The following is a 14562-nucleotide window of genomic DNA, read 5'->3' on the forward strand; positions in this document are numbered from 1 at the left end:
CTACTGGAAAAACCATAGCTTTGAATAGACTGACCTTTGTTGGCAAAGTAATGTCTCTGCTTTTAATAAGCTGTCTAGGTTGGTCATAACTTTCCTTCCAAGGAGCAAGCATCTTTTAATTTCATGGCTGCAATCACTATCTACAGTGATTTTGGAGCCCCCCAAAATAAAGTCTGTCACTGTTTCCAATCTTTTCCCATCTATTTGCCATGAAGTGATGGGACCGGATGCCATGATCCTAGTTTTCTGAATGTTGAGCTTTAAGCCAACTTTTTCACCCTCCTCTTTCACTTTCATCAAGAGGCTCTTTAGTTCTTCTTCACTTTCTGCCATAAGGGTGGTGTCATCTGTATATCTGAGGTTATTGATATTTCTCCCGGCAATCTTAATTCCAGCTTGTGCTTCTTCCAGCCCCAGCATTTCTCATGATGTACTCTGCATATAAGTTAAATAAGCAGGATGACAATATACAGCCTTGACGGTACTCCTTTTCCTATTTGGAACCAGTCTATTGTTCCATGTCTAGTTCTAACTGTTGCTTCCTGACCTGCATACAGATTTCTCAAGAGGCAGGTCAGGTGGTCTGGTATTCCCATCTCTTGAAGAATTTTCCAGTTTGTTGTGATCCACACAGTCAAAGGCTTTGGCATAGTCACTAAAGTAGAAATAGATGTTTTTCTGGAACTCTCTTGCTTTTTCAATGATCCAGTGGATGTTGGTAATTGATCTCTGGTTCCTCTTTTTTTTCCAAATCCAGCTTGAACATCTGGAAGTTCATGTATTGTTCAAGCCTGGCCTGGAGAATTTTGAGCACTACTTTAATAGCGTGTGAGATGAGTGCAATTGTGTGGTAGTTTGAGCATTCTTTGGCATTGCCTTTCTTTGGCACTAGAATGAAAACTGACCTTTTCCAGTCCTGTTGCCACTGCTGAGTTTTCCAAATTTGCTGGCATCTTGAGTGCAGCACTAAAACATCCAACTATCTAAAGACCTAAAAACATCCAAATATCTAAAGACCTAGAAACATCCAACTATCTAAAGACCTAGAAACATCCAACTATCTAAAGACCTGTCCCACCAGATTCCCTGGAGCACAGAGTGCCTCACTCCACCCTAAACTCCCTCAGGGGTTGTTGAAGGTCAACAACTATAGCAGCGTAGGGTTTAATCTCCAGAGGCAGATGGCAAATGCCTTTGTTGTTCAGTCGTTGGCAACGCTCTTGTTAAGTGCCGAGTTGTAGTTGACACTATCAAAACTTGTGAACATCCTGTCTCTATGAAGACCTGGCCACCAACATTCCTGGGCAGACCTTGAGAGTAAGACCCACATCCCAAGCCACTGAATGATAAAGCAGACTTACTGTCAGGAAAAGCTGGGCTTTGCATTTGATCCCTTCTGGAGTCTTGGACTCACCCCTCCCTGCTGTGGCTTTGTGATTGGGTCTCTGTGTCCTCATCTGCAGAATGAGTGCCTACCTCCCTCCTTGTGTGGTATAACTGAGGGAAATGATGGTCCCAAGCCACTGAGCACAATGCCGCAGTTCGGGGCTGCTCAGAGTGCCTCAGCTATTATAAGCTGTCTAAGAGAAATGGTTGGATAGCATCACCTACTCGATGGACATGAGTCTGAGTGCGCTCCAGGCATTGGTGATGGACAGGGAAGACTGGCGTACTGCAGTCTATGGGGTTGCAGAGAGTCAGACACGACTGAGTGACTGAACTGAACAGAAGAGAAGTGGGTTGAGGGCAGATGGTTGGGTTCTTTTTCTTTCTAGCTGTCACTCAGCTAGCTGAGGTGGGGTTGTTCTCACATTATTGTAACTCCAGGAGGAGAGATGACTTGTCCTTGCAAACTAACTTATGGTTGCATGTATTTTCTTGTGGTGGCTAAGTTGTGTCCAACTCTTGCAACCCCATGGACTATAGCCCACCAGGTTCCTCTGCCCATGGGATTTTCGAGGCAAGAATATTTGAGTGGGTTGTCATTTCCTAATCCAGGGGATCTTCCTGACCCAGGGATTGAACTTGGGTCTCCTACATTGCAAGCAGTCTCCTGCATTGCAGGTGTATTCTTTACTTGATTGAGCCACTAGAGAAGCTTCATATTTTTATTGGATCTTAAAGGTGGAAAGAGATGGGACTACCAGATCACCTGACCTGCCTCTTGAGAAACCTGTATGCAGGTCAGGAAGCAACACTTAGAACCAGACATGGAACAACAGACTGGTTCCAAATAGGAAAAGGAGTACGTCAAGGCTGTATATTGTCACCCTGCTTATTTAACTTATATGTAGAGTACATCATGAGAAACGCTGGGCTGGATGAAGCGCAAGCTGGAATCAAGATTGCCAGGAGAAATATCAGTAACCTCAGATATGCAGATGACACTTCACATTTTGGTAGAAAGTGAAGAAGAACTAAAGAGCCTCCTGATGAAAGTGAAAAAGGAGGGTGAAAAAGTTGGCTTAAAGCTCTATATTCAGAAATCTAAGATCGTGGCATCTGGTCCCATCACTTCATGGCAAATAGATGAGGAAATAGTGGAAATAATGACAGACTTTATTTTGGGGGGCTCCAAAATCACTGCAGATGGTGATTGCAGCCATAAATTAAAAGACGCTTGCTCCTTAGGAGGAAAGTTATGACCAACCTAGACAGCATATTAAAAAGCAGAGACATTACTTTGCCAACAAAGGTCCATCTAGTCAAGGCTATGGTTTTTCCAGTAGTCATGTATGGGTGTGAGAGTTGGTCTATAAAGAAAGTTGAGCACTGAAGAATTGATGCCTTTGAACTGTGGTGTTGGAGAAGACTCTTGAGAGTCCCTTAGACTGCAAGGAGATCCAATCAGTCCATCCTAAAGGAGATCAGTCCTGCATGTTCATTGGAAGGACTGATGTCGAGGCAGAAACTCCAGTACTTTGGCCACCAGATGCGAAGAGCTGACTTATTTGAAAAGACCCTGATGCTGAGAAAGATTGAGGGCAGGAGGAGAAGGGGACGACAGAGGATGAGATGGCTGGATGGCATCACTGACTCAATGGACACGAGTTTGTGTAGACTCCGGGAGTTGGTGAGGGACAGGGAGGCCTGGCGTGCTGTGATTCATGGGGTCACAAAGAGTCGGACACGACTGAGCGACTGAACTGAACTGAAAGGTGGAAAATACTTTAAATATCTGCTCCAACTCCTGCATTGCACAGAGGAGTAAGCTGAGTTTCAGGGAGGTCTTCTGATCTGGACCAGAAGCAATGTTTAGGATGCCAAGACCAGGCCTCCAAGACCTATTAAATTCATAACTCATGACCCAGGGTTTTCTAGTGCATGAATTATAGGACCACATGTATTAGGATCACATGAGGAGCTTTTCAAAATGCAGGTTCCTGGGTCCTACAGCTCAGTGATTTGATCAGAATCTCTAAAGATGGGGCCTTAGGTCACCCTTGAAATCAAGTACCACTCACATAGTGATCAGTGACTTTGACTTATATTATTATAAAATATGTCTGTCCCCAGTGCTACCTGGTGAAGACTTGGTCACAGTGGATTTCAAACAAGATGATAAATTAAGGGCTCTTGAACTATCTAACAACTTCAGCTATTGTTTCTGTTAGTTTCCATTTCAATTATACAATGAGCTTTTTCTAAGCCAGGTTGGCCCAGTTCTGTGGCTCTTGTGAGGTTGTGTAACTCACTGTAGCTCTCTGCTCTTAAAAATGCCCAAGAAATGAATTAATGCATGTAAAGTCTTAGAACTGTTCCTGGCTCATAGTAACTACCCAGTGAGTGTTAGTCATTAGTATTATCACTCATCGGAGCAGGAAGAACATCTATAGAGAGGTGACACTGATTTCTCTGACACAAGCCTAGATCATAGGGTCAGTGTCCATTTGATTAGCAAAGATGTCTGGAGTTAGTCATTATGATGAAGGAAAAGAAAGATCCCATCTGAGACTCTGTAAATGTGTAGCATAGATCATACTCCCTTATTGTTTGTTTTTCCTACAAAGAGAATATAAGCTCAGTTATTACCTTAGTTTTGACAGTTTAAATTGCTGCTTGCACTAGCAAAAACTACTCATACCAGGATAATTATTCAGTATGGGGTTTATTTAATCTCTGACAAATACACAGAGACTCATAAAGAACATAAGCTGTGGTATACTTTTTAGGTTGTTGGGATTTGGACATCTCTAAATTTGAAGACAAATATAGTTCTCATGAATATGGAGAATTTCAGCTACCAAAGAATTCTTAGCTATATAGTAGGTAGTGTGTAATTGAGAGAATATGAAAATGAATGAGGAAGTGGTTTCTCCAGCCTAGTGAAAGGGAGAGATGGTTCTTTTTTTCCCCTTGAGTAAAGCATCTGTTCAAGGAAAAAGAAAATGACTGTGGAGCCAGGAATTCATGATGCCAGCATTTTGCAATAACATCCCCTTTCATCTTTGGATTTCACTGCAGTTTGTGGGCACTAATTAAGTTTCATCTTACTCATACGACTCACATGGAATTTTATTTATTTTTTTACTAAGGAAAACCAGGGTAGGGAATGTATAAAAGGTTACTTGAAGTTACAAAACTGGGGGGAAAGCGTCTGGTCCAGAGAGACGGGGGGCCCAAGTGGTGGGCTTATGGTTGACTCATGGTTTTTGTGGAATAGGAAGTGATCCCCAGCTACTCTGAAAGAGTGAGCTAGGGACTCAGGGAGGGTCTCAGGGACCAAGAGTGGGACCAGGGACTCAGGGAGAGTCTCGGGGACTAAGGGCAGGGACCAGGGACTCAGTCAGTTCAGTCACTCAGTCACGTCTGACTCTTTGTGACCACATGGGCTACAGCACGCCAGGCCTAGAGAGGGTCCATACCAACTCCCGGAGTTTACTCAAACTCATGCCCATTGAGTAGGTGATGCCATCCAACCATCTCATCCTCTGTCATCCCCTTCTCCTTCCACCTCTAAAGTTTTCTAGCACCAGGGTCTTTTCCAATGGGTCAGTTCTTTGCATCAGGTGGCCAAAGTATTGGAATTTCAGCTTCAGCATCAGTCCTTCCAATGAATATTAAGGACTGATTTCCTTTAGGATGGACTGGTTGGATCTCCTTGCAGTCCAGGGACTCTCAAGAGTCTTCTCCAACACCACAATTCAAAAGCGTCAATTCTTTGGCACTTAGCTTTCTTCATGGCCCAAGTCTCACATCCATATGTGACTACTAGAAAAGACATAGCCTTGACTAGATGGACCTTTGTTGGCAAAGTAATGTCTCTGCTTTTTAATATGCTGTCTATGTTGGTCATAACTTTTCTTCCAAGGTGCGTCTTTTAATTTCATGTCTGCAGTCACCATCTGCAGTGATTTTGGAGCCCAGAAAAATAAAGTCTGTCACTGTTTCCCCATCTATTTGGGAAACATGAGTCCTAGGGACTCAGGAAGGGTCTCAGGGACCAAGTATGGGACCAGGGACTCAGAGAGGGTCTCAGGGACCAAGGGTGGGGACTAGAGATTCTGATGTCCAGCGAAGGTCCATGTACCTGGCCTCTCTCAGCACTGCACTTCTTGTGGCTTAGCTTACGTGTTCCTGAATGGATGCATTGGGATGGCAATTCATACCAACCACTCTAGGTTCTTCTTGGGTAGAGTGTGTTAATGGGCACTTGCTGTAAGGGTGGGAGGGTACCGGTGGACAGAGAGGCTGATCAGTTACCAAGTGAAGGGGCACCAGAAAGAAAATCAAAGGGTAACAGGTTAAGTTACTCCTTTCCACTTACCATCATGACCCTATGTAAAAAGGAAAAAAAAACCTGAGCACAGGCTAGGTCTGAGGTCAATCTCAGATGGCCAGTTGTGCCAGCTATTTCTAAGACATACCAGGCCCAGACTTGTCCAGGACTCAAAATAAATCTGCCTGGATCTATCAGAACTTTTGGATTGGAACTGAAAGTAATTTAAAATAACTCACTTTCTCTGTTCACACCCTTTTAAGATGATTTTATTAAAAGATTCTACATGAGTATTTTCACTTGAGTGGAACTAGAAGCATAAAATGGGAAGCCCCAGGCAGGTGCAAATTCAAATAGGAGGTCTCAAAGGCTCAAAAAGTACCATATTTCTGAAGTTGATTCAAATGCATAAAAATAGCAGCAAATCACACTTTTTCAAAGAGAGTTACATACCAAATTGCAGGGAAATTTATTAGCACATATAATCTGAAAAAGAAAGTTCTTATATATTTATAAGGCTGTTACAAGCAGGAGGAAGATGGGAAAAAAAATCTAGTTGCTACCAGTTTTTATTCCAAATTGTATCAGTTTATTAAAAACAAATAATTTACAAAGGAAGTAGTCCATAACTCTAGTAGAAAATACAAATCAGAAATATATATATTTTTCATTAAGTAATATTAATACAGTTGCAGGTAATAGTTAATATGGCTACATATACATGATGTTTATAGATGAGATTATGCTTACCTTCTTGCCAACACCAACGTTTTGGAAAATGTTAAGATAATATTGGTGGTGGTTTAGTTGCTAAGTCGTGTCTGACTCTTGCAACCCCACGGACTGTGGCCTACTGGACTCCTCTGTCCATGGAATTCTCCAGGCAAGAATACTGGAGTGGGTTGTCATTTCCTTCTCTAGGAGATCTTCCTGACCCAGGAATTGAACCCAGGTTTCCTGCATTGCAGGCAGATTCTTTACCAACTGAGCTACAAGGGAAGCCTCAAGATAATATTACTTTTACTTAAAAAAAAAATTCAGCAAAAGTAGTCTACTTGGCATTCTGTCATCATCATTTCAGTGAGCTGCAATGTAATAGTAATTTATGTTCATGATTTGGTGGTATTGAAAGATCCCCCACATGTCTTTTAGTTATTAAAGAAAGAGAGAATATCATTTGATACAGTGTTTGTTTGGTTTTTTTTTCCTCAACTTGAAAGCACGCAGTGTTTATTAGGGGCTTCCCTGGTGGCTCAGCAGTAAAGAATCTGCCTACAAAGCAGGAAACCTGGAAGATGTGGGTTCAATACCTGGGTCAGGAAGATTCCCTGGAGGAGGAAATGGCAACCCACTCCAGTATTCTTTCCTGGAAAATCCCATGGACAGAGGAGCCTGGTTGGCTATAGTCCATGGGGTTGCAAAGAGGCAGAGGACACAACTTAGTGACTGAGCACAGTGTTCATTAACTGAGCAAATTACAAAAATAATTATGGTAGGTACCTTAGTTCATCCTTGTGATAAGCCTGTTGATCTGGTCTTTCCTGTTGCCGGCATTTCCACTTTCTACAAAATGGGTGGTCTTTTTCTTCATTCCACCTTGTGGAGAAGACAGTTTGAAGGCTCACAGGAAGTTGTTTCCTTCTTTGAAACAGTTTCCAACAGTACAGATCTCATGAATCAGATCCTCCATGCAGAAGATGCTGTATTACCAAGAGATCGAGCAATCAACATGTTATCCATCAGGGCAATTCGCTTCTTGTTGATTTTGCCATAGCCACGCTTGCAGATCAGTTAATTTACGGACTTTCGGTTTGGGTACCCCCAAACAATGTATGGTTCCACAGTTCCCAGCATGTGAGCTTCACAAAGGTGCCATTGAAGATCTGTGAGAGGCAAAGAAGCTGCAACACTTTTCAAACCTTTGTGCTCACACCATGGATACCTCTGACCCTGATGACAAGTGCCAATCTCGGTTCCGTGGTACATAGATGGCACTTTTTGTGCCATCATTGTCATTTGAATTTCAGTTCTGTACATCTGTCTGCATGCCTTGTGATAGTGCTTGGCTTTTTCATAGATAAATTTCCTCCTTGCCTTTTGAAGCTGTTCTTTTGGGCAAGCTTCTTCCTCAGGCACCTGATCTTAAATTCTGCGAAATTCTTTCACTTTTTCTTAAGGGTTTTTGGCACAGCAGGAACCGTCTTTTTCTTCTCTTCTGGCACCCTTCATGGTTCCAGCTGGGAAAGAGGTTTGATACAGTTTTGTTTTGTTTTTTTTAAACTTTGATGTAGTTTTAATGGTGAGTTATTTTATGACCCTTGGAGTCTTAAAAATTTGTTAAATCACATATGGTCTAGAAATGAATTCTCTTAATCAGAAAATGCGATTAACAAGAAAAATCCATCCTCTAAGCTTGCACTCTTAACAGAAATTTTTAAAAATTTATTTTTAATTTTGGAGGATAATTGCTTTACAATGTTGTATTGGTTTCTCCTGTACAACAACGTGGATCAGCCATGAGTATACACATGTCCCCTCCCTCCCGAACCTCCCTCCCACCACTCATCATCTGACCCCTCTAGGTTGTCACAGAGCACTGGATTGAGCTCCCCCGTGTTATATAGCACTTTCCCATTAGCTATCTATTAATGTATATTCTACACACACACACATACACGAGCTCAGACGGTAAAAGAATCTGCCTGCAATGCAGGAGACATGGGTTCGATCCCTGGGTTGGGAAGATCCCCTGGAGAAGGAAATGGCAACCCGCTCCAGTACTCTTGCCTGGAGAATCCCATGGACGGTACAGTCGCAAAGAATCTGACACGACTGAGCAACTAACACTTTCAATGTATATTCTAACAGAAAAACTTGAAAGGAAAAAAAGAAATGTGGACAGGGCAAAACATTTCCTCTTTTTATAAACTTTGAACTGATATGCCCTTCACCAATTACATAGGGTCCCTTGGGCCTCAGAACTTTCCACAAACGTTTCAGTCTCTATGGCGATGCATGACCGCTGAGGCCGAGCCCAGGTGTTAAGGCGGTGGCAGGCTCTGGGCGAGCCTGGGGAGAAGGTCTGGCTGCAGAAGCCACGGACGGTCCATCCTGAGCCTTTTGGACGGACCGCTCCGCCTTGCTAGGAGTCTGCAGAGCCGCCTGGACAGGCCTGTCCTAACCTCCCCACTTGCCAGGGGAGCGGGCGCGGCACCCCCCCAGGTGGTAACTCTGGAGGCGCAGGTGCGCCCGAGGGCCTCCCCTGGGACCCCACTTCCGCTGATGTTTAAACTTCGCCCTTCTGGCGCCCTCAGAGGCTGTGAGTCTGGTGAGAGCAGTCCATTTTGCCTAGCCCCCTGGTCCCATGCAGCCGTTCAGCATCCCTGTTCAAATTACACTCCAGGGCGGCCGGAGACGCCAGGGGAGGTAAGTCACCCCCAGAATCTCTCAGCCTTTATGGGCATCTCGCTGAACAACTGGTGAGAAGAAGAGCGGCCTCAAGGAGTTCGGGGGTTGAGTCTGGTCTTTATCCTCAGAGGGTGTCCACTTGTCATGCCTCCCGAGGGAGCCTGGAGGCTTCCCCCCCACCGCTGCTATCAAGGGCGCATCCTTCCTTGCCGGCTTCCTCCTCTAGATGGCAAGTTCTTGGGGGCTAGGACTCTAGCCTTCCTGGCTCTGCACCAGTAGAACTCTGCCCAGCACACAGTTGCTGCTCAACAAACGTCTGTCAGTTGAATGAAGTTACTACCAGCATTGGTTTCATTGGTGAAAACTGCTTGGATCTTGGCGTCACAGCCTGGGTTGAAATCCAGCTGGCTTAAATGGCTGTCTGGCTGTGGGCAAATCACTTCACCTGTCTCTGCCCCATCCCCTTGTCTGCTGATGGAGGTAGTGATGGTCTCTGAATGCCTTAGTGTAAAAGCCAGTGTTACTTTCTATACTATACCATGTTACATTTCAGCTGCTGTTATTAACCACCCACCTCTACTATCGAAGGGGGAAGTGAGACCAGTTATCTTGAGGACCTCTTTCCTCCCCAGGGGAAGGCAAAACAGAGGTGCTTTACATCTGCCTGCCCCCAGGAGTGGAGCAGTAGGGCACGACCCACCTGGAGAGAGGAACAATGCCTGAGGGGGCTTGAGGAATGAGATATTAAGGCTTGCCAGCTTACTCCTGGGAGGGTACATTTCATAGCTATGTTTGCTCACTGTATCTGGAAACCTGGGTGGTTTGTTAGCAGCTTGAGTGGAGCTGGGAGCTGAGAAAGTGGAAACCGTATAAAGATCATAATGGTCATCACATTGCTCACTCCCATCTTCTGTAACGACACTGATGCGCCTTTGAGAGAGAGAATGCAGGAAAGTGAGAGAGAGGGGTTTGGATGGAGGACAGGGCTGGAGGAGGAAGGAATAAACAGAAGAAAGAGACCTAGGCAAAAACACTGCTCTCTTACAAATGAACTAATGCTTTTGTGAGAAGACAATTAAAGTGAATCATTGTATGGCAGAAGATCAAATGACTAACATGCAAGGGAACAAGTTCTAATGCCCCATTCATAACACAGTTAACGAGCTGTGAGAGCAGTTGTGTTCTCCCCAAAGCAACACAGTGTCCCATTTCCACTTCTGAAATGCACTACTGCATCACACGTCTTGCCTGTTGGTGAACTTCACAGACCATATTGACTTTCCTCAACCTTCTTTGCTGTTTCAAAAGAAGCTGTTATATAAATTTGTAATTGAAAAAATAGAAGGGTAAAAATAATTACCCATATCTCTGCAACGCAAATTATAAGGAAATATTAATTTAACATACCCAGTGCTTAAAATTACATATACATGTGAGATGAGTGTCAGCAGAACTATTAAGCTTTGATGAACGTCAGCATCCTGCCCAAGTAACAGTGTTGGAGGGAGAGGCTGCTGGCTTCCTCAGGGATCACACCCAGATGAACATGTTCAAGCTCTTTTGAGTTTGCCTCAGGCTAAGCCAGAAAGCACCCATAGCAAAAGTGGTAGTTCGGGCAGGTGGGAAAGTCAGTTCTGAAAGAAGAAGAGCAACAGGAAGGGGTGGGTACTGCCATGACTGTGAATAAAATCCCTCTAGGTACACACATTGGTTGGAAGTGAAGATTATTGCTGGCAAAAAGGAATGAAAATGCTATTCACTCATCTTATTGGCTGGAGAGCAAAATTAGATCACTCAAGCACTTTGAGGTCCTTGGATGAAAGGTACTTGTAAATACCACAAACTTAATTACAGAACTGTTTATGGCCTGGGGAAACTGGAAACAGTTTAATATCCAACAACAGGGAAACGGTTAAGGAAATTATGGTGTATCCAATGGATGGAATATTATGTAGCCAGCAGAAGGGTTATGAAGAATTGCTGCCAACATGGGGAAGTGGTTATTATGTTAAGTGAAAAAGACAAGCTTAAAAAAAAAACTCCACTATATCCAGTATGATCTCATTCTATTTATTTTTTAAATTAATTAATTTGTTGGCTTTGCCACGCTGCCTGAAGGATCCTAGTTCCCCAATGAGAGATCCAACCCGTATCCCCTGCACTGGGAATGCAGTCTTAACCATAGGACCACCAGGGAAGTTGCTGCTCTCATTCTATTTAAACAATATAGACAAAGGAATAACCCAGTAAGTGAATAGGCATTGTCATCACCTTTATCATTATTTTAATTAAAAAATTTAAATATTTAAATTTTATTGTTATTTTGTGAGGTTAGTATCTCTACTTAACTGTTTACCCCTGTAACTGCTCTTCATTTTTTACTAACTTTTGGCTCTTAGATTGGATTGTTTTCCCTCTGCCTGAAGTAAATGCTTCACCTTTTTCTTTAGTGGGGGTCTGTTGATGGCAAACTCAGCTTTGTGTGTGTCTGAAATGCCTTTATTTCTTACTTAACTCTTGTGAAATATTTGCTGGGTATAGAGTTCTGTTTTTTCTCAGGATAAAGGCAATATTCCTGGCTTCTGTTCTTATAGAGAAGTAAGCTCTCAGCTTAATTGTCATCCCTTTGAAGTTAATCTTTTTCTCTGGCTGCTTTTAAGAATTTCTCTTGTCTCTGTGCAAAATCTCTGTGATGTATGTAGGTGTGGGTTTCATTTTATTTTATCCCACTAAGCTTCTGGAACCTGTGGACTGGACCTTCATCATTTCTTTAATATTATTGTCTTTTTAAAATATTACTTGGCCTTTTCTCTCTCTCTTTTTTTTTTTTTCTGGAATTCTGACTAGACTTTATGCTAGACCCTTTCTGTCTATCTTCCATGCTTCTTAACCTTTCTTCAGTATTTTCCATTAAAGAAACCTCTATATTATATACTTAGCTATTTTGCAGATCAAACTGTTTACTAATTCTTTTCAGATGTATCTAAATTACTGTTAAATCTATCCACTAATTTTTTTTAATTGAAGTATAATTGATTTACAATGTTTTAGGTATATAGCAAAGTAATTCAGTTACACACACACACACACACACACACACACAGAGGCTTCCTAGGTGGCAGAGTGGTAAAGAATCTGCCTGCCTTTACAGGAGACGTAGGAGACAAGGGTTCACTCCCTGGGTCAGGAAGATTCCCTGGAGTAGGAAATGGCAACCCACTCCAGTATTCTTCCCTGGAAAATTCTTTGGATAGAGGAGGCTGGTGGGCTACAGTTCATGGGGTCACAAAGAGTTGGACATGACTGAGCATGCACACATATATGTATAATATGTATATATATATTTTCAGATTCGTTTCCACTATAGGTTATTACAAGATATTGAATATAGTTCCCTGTGCTATATAGTAGGTCCTTGTTATCCATTGAATTTTTATATCAATTCTTTTTCATTTCTAGAAATTCTACTTGGTTCTTTTTAATCCTGTCTTGGTCATGTTTTAGAGTCTCTTGCTCTTTCTGATATCCACCCCCTCCTTTATTTTTTCAAACATATTGTAGATATATTTTTGTATATGGTCCAATATCAGAAGGTTTTGGGGGGATCTGACTCTTGTGTATTTTTCTCACTCCAAGGCCCTAATTTTGTGTTTTATGACTTTGGAATGAGAGCACATACTCCTTGAAACTTTGTAGGATTCCTTGGAGACCTAGGTTGGAGGAGAGCTCCTCCAGAGAAGTTATACATTGGCTTCTGCCTGCTGCCAGAGGGCACCAGCTACTTGAGAGCAGACTGAATGACATTTTCAGCTTGAGGCTTCTGGATTTCCCAAGTAGTGTGAATTCTGGCCAGAAACTCTCTTGAGTCTCTCCTTAAGGTTGTGAAGTCTCGGAGGAGATTGTCGTTTTCCCCCTTTATGCAGTGTGAGGGCTTGAGAAAGGCTCTTTCCTGGCAGTCTCTTAGGGAGTTGTGTGTGGACAATGGGGACTTGTCATTCCACCTCACACGGAGTATGAGGTCTTTTGGAGCCCAGCTCTAGTTGAGAGCATTAACTCCCATACCCTGGGTGGGCTCTGGGCATTATCTCCTGTCCCTGTGTCCTTCCCACAAACTGTGAGACTCAGGGTCACCAGGTCAGCTTGTGCTCCAGTCCATTTTCTCCTCTGGGTTCTTATTTTCACATAGTTTTTGTCTTTTGCATATCTCAAACTCTTTTTTTTTCTAAGCTTTGACCAGAATTTTTATTGTTTACAGTTAAAGTGGTATCTAGTTTATTTTACTAGAGAAATAGAAGATTGTTGTCATTGTTATAATAGTAAAATATAGCTGTGTATTCATTTTTAGCAATTATTGTTTATTATCTTTCCCTCCATATATAAAATAATTTCTTCACAAGGTGTCCTTGAGGTTTTCAGCTTTTCATAAAGCCTTTAAACAAAGTGGACAGAAATATTAGAAAGAATAGTCTATTATACTACTAGGTCTAATTCCCAGGTTATTCCAGTTTTGTACATCACAGGTATAATTGGGTATGTCAAATCAATAGGTCAGAAATGGCCAGAGAGGCCTCATAATAAGCCTCCTCATGCATGGATTCCACAGATATCTGACAATAAGCCCCTGGAGATTTTACAATATAGAGCAATTAAAGTCCAGTTTCAGAACAAGAGGGAAATTCTGGGTGTTGGGTATTGGGAACCTGGTGGCTTAATGACTAAGTTGCATCTGACTCCTTGTGACCCCATGGACTGTAGCTCGCCAGGCCCCTCTGTCCATGGGATTCTCCAGGCAAGAATACTGTAGTGGGTTGCCATTTCCTTTTCCAGGGGATCTTCCCGACCGAGGGATTCCAACCGTTGTCTCTTGTGTCTCCTGCAGTGGCAGGCGGGTTCTTTACTAATGGGAACCTGGAAAATAGCCAAACCTTCCTTTAGGGCTAAAACTCTTAATCAAGCTATCATATTTGTTGAGAAACTGTAATATGCTGGCTCAGATTTCATTAAAATTTCCCCCATTCTTTGAAGGTGGGATAATAGATAGAGGGTGAGTAAAATATCAAAGGAGACTAAAAATCCCAAACCAGGACTTTGATTCCCAAAGCAGTGTAACAACAGAATTGTCATCTCCTGAGGGAGGTGCCTTCCAGAGCAGGCCCCCGAAAGAAACTGGATTGCCTCACATCACCCTTGCTCACACTCTTTCTTTGGGCTGAGCCACGAGGCTTACAGGAACATAGTCCCCCAACCAGGGATTGAAGCTGCTCCTTCAGCAGTGAAAGGACAGGGTCCTAACCACTGGACCACCAGGGAATCCCCCCCAATCTCACTCTCTTGGTCTGAAGATATTGCCAGGAGAAAGGGATTTAGGGAGAGAAAAGAGGAAGGATGGAAGATAAGGTATAAAATACGCTTTCAGAAGACAACAACTAGCAATT

At 42.8% G+C, this 14562-nt stretch overlaps 1 protein-coding gene across 3 annotated transcripts in view; it reads left to right on the forward strand.

Annotated features, from left to right (window-relative positions):
- The window catches only part of KCNMB3 (potassium calcium-activated channel subfamily M regulatory beta subunit 3), a 67864-nt gene that overhangs the window by 46850 nt on the left and 6452 nt on the right, over positions 1-14562 (forward strand). The window contains exon 1 of one of the 3 annotated variants that reach the window (XM_043473680.1): positions 8606-9145. The exons of the other annotated variants lie outside the window; for them this stretch is intronic. Within the exon in view, the coding sequence (XP_043329615.1) occupies positions 9084-9145 (62 nt within the window). The 5' untranslated portion in view covers positions 8606-9083. Of the gene's footprint in view, positions 1-8605; positions 9146-14562 lie in introns of those variants that run through there. 3 annotated transcript variants of the gene reach the window in all.

This window comes from Cervus canadensis, chromosome 7 (genome assembly GCF_019320065.1).
Source record: "Cervus canadensis isolate Bull #8, Minnesota chromosome 7, ASM1932006v1, whole genome shotgun sequence".
In the NCBI taxonomy this organism is placed as follows: domain Eukaryota; kingdom Metazoa; phylum Chordata; class Mammalia; order Artiodactyla; family Cervidae; genus Cervus; species Cervus canadensis.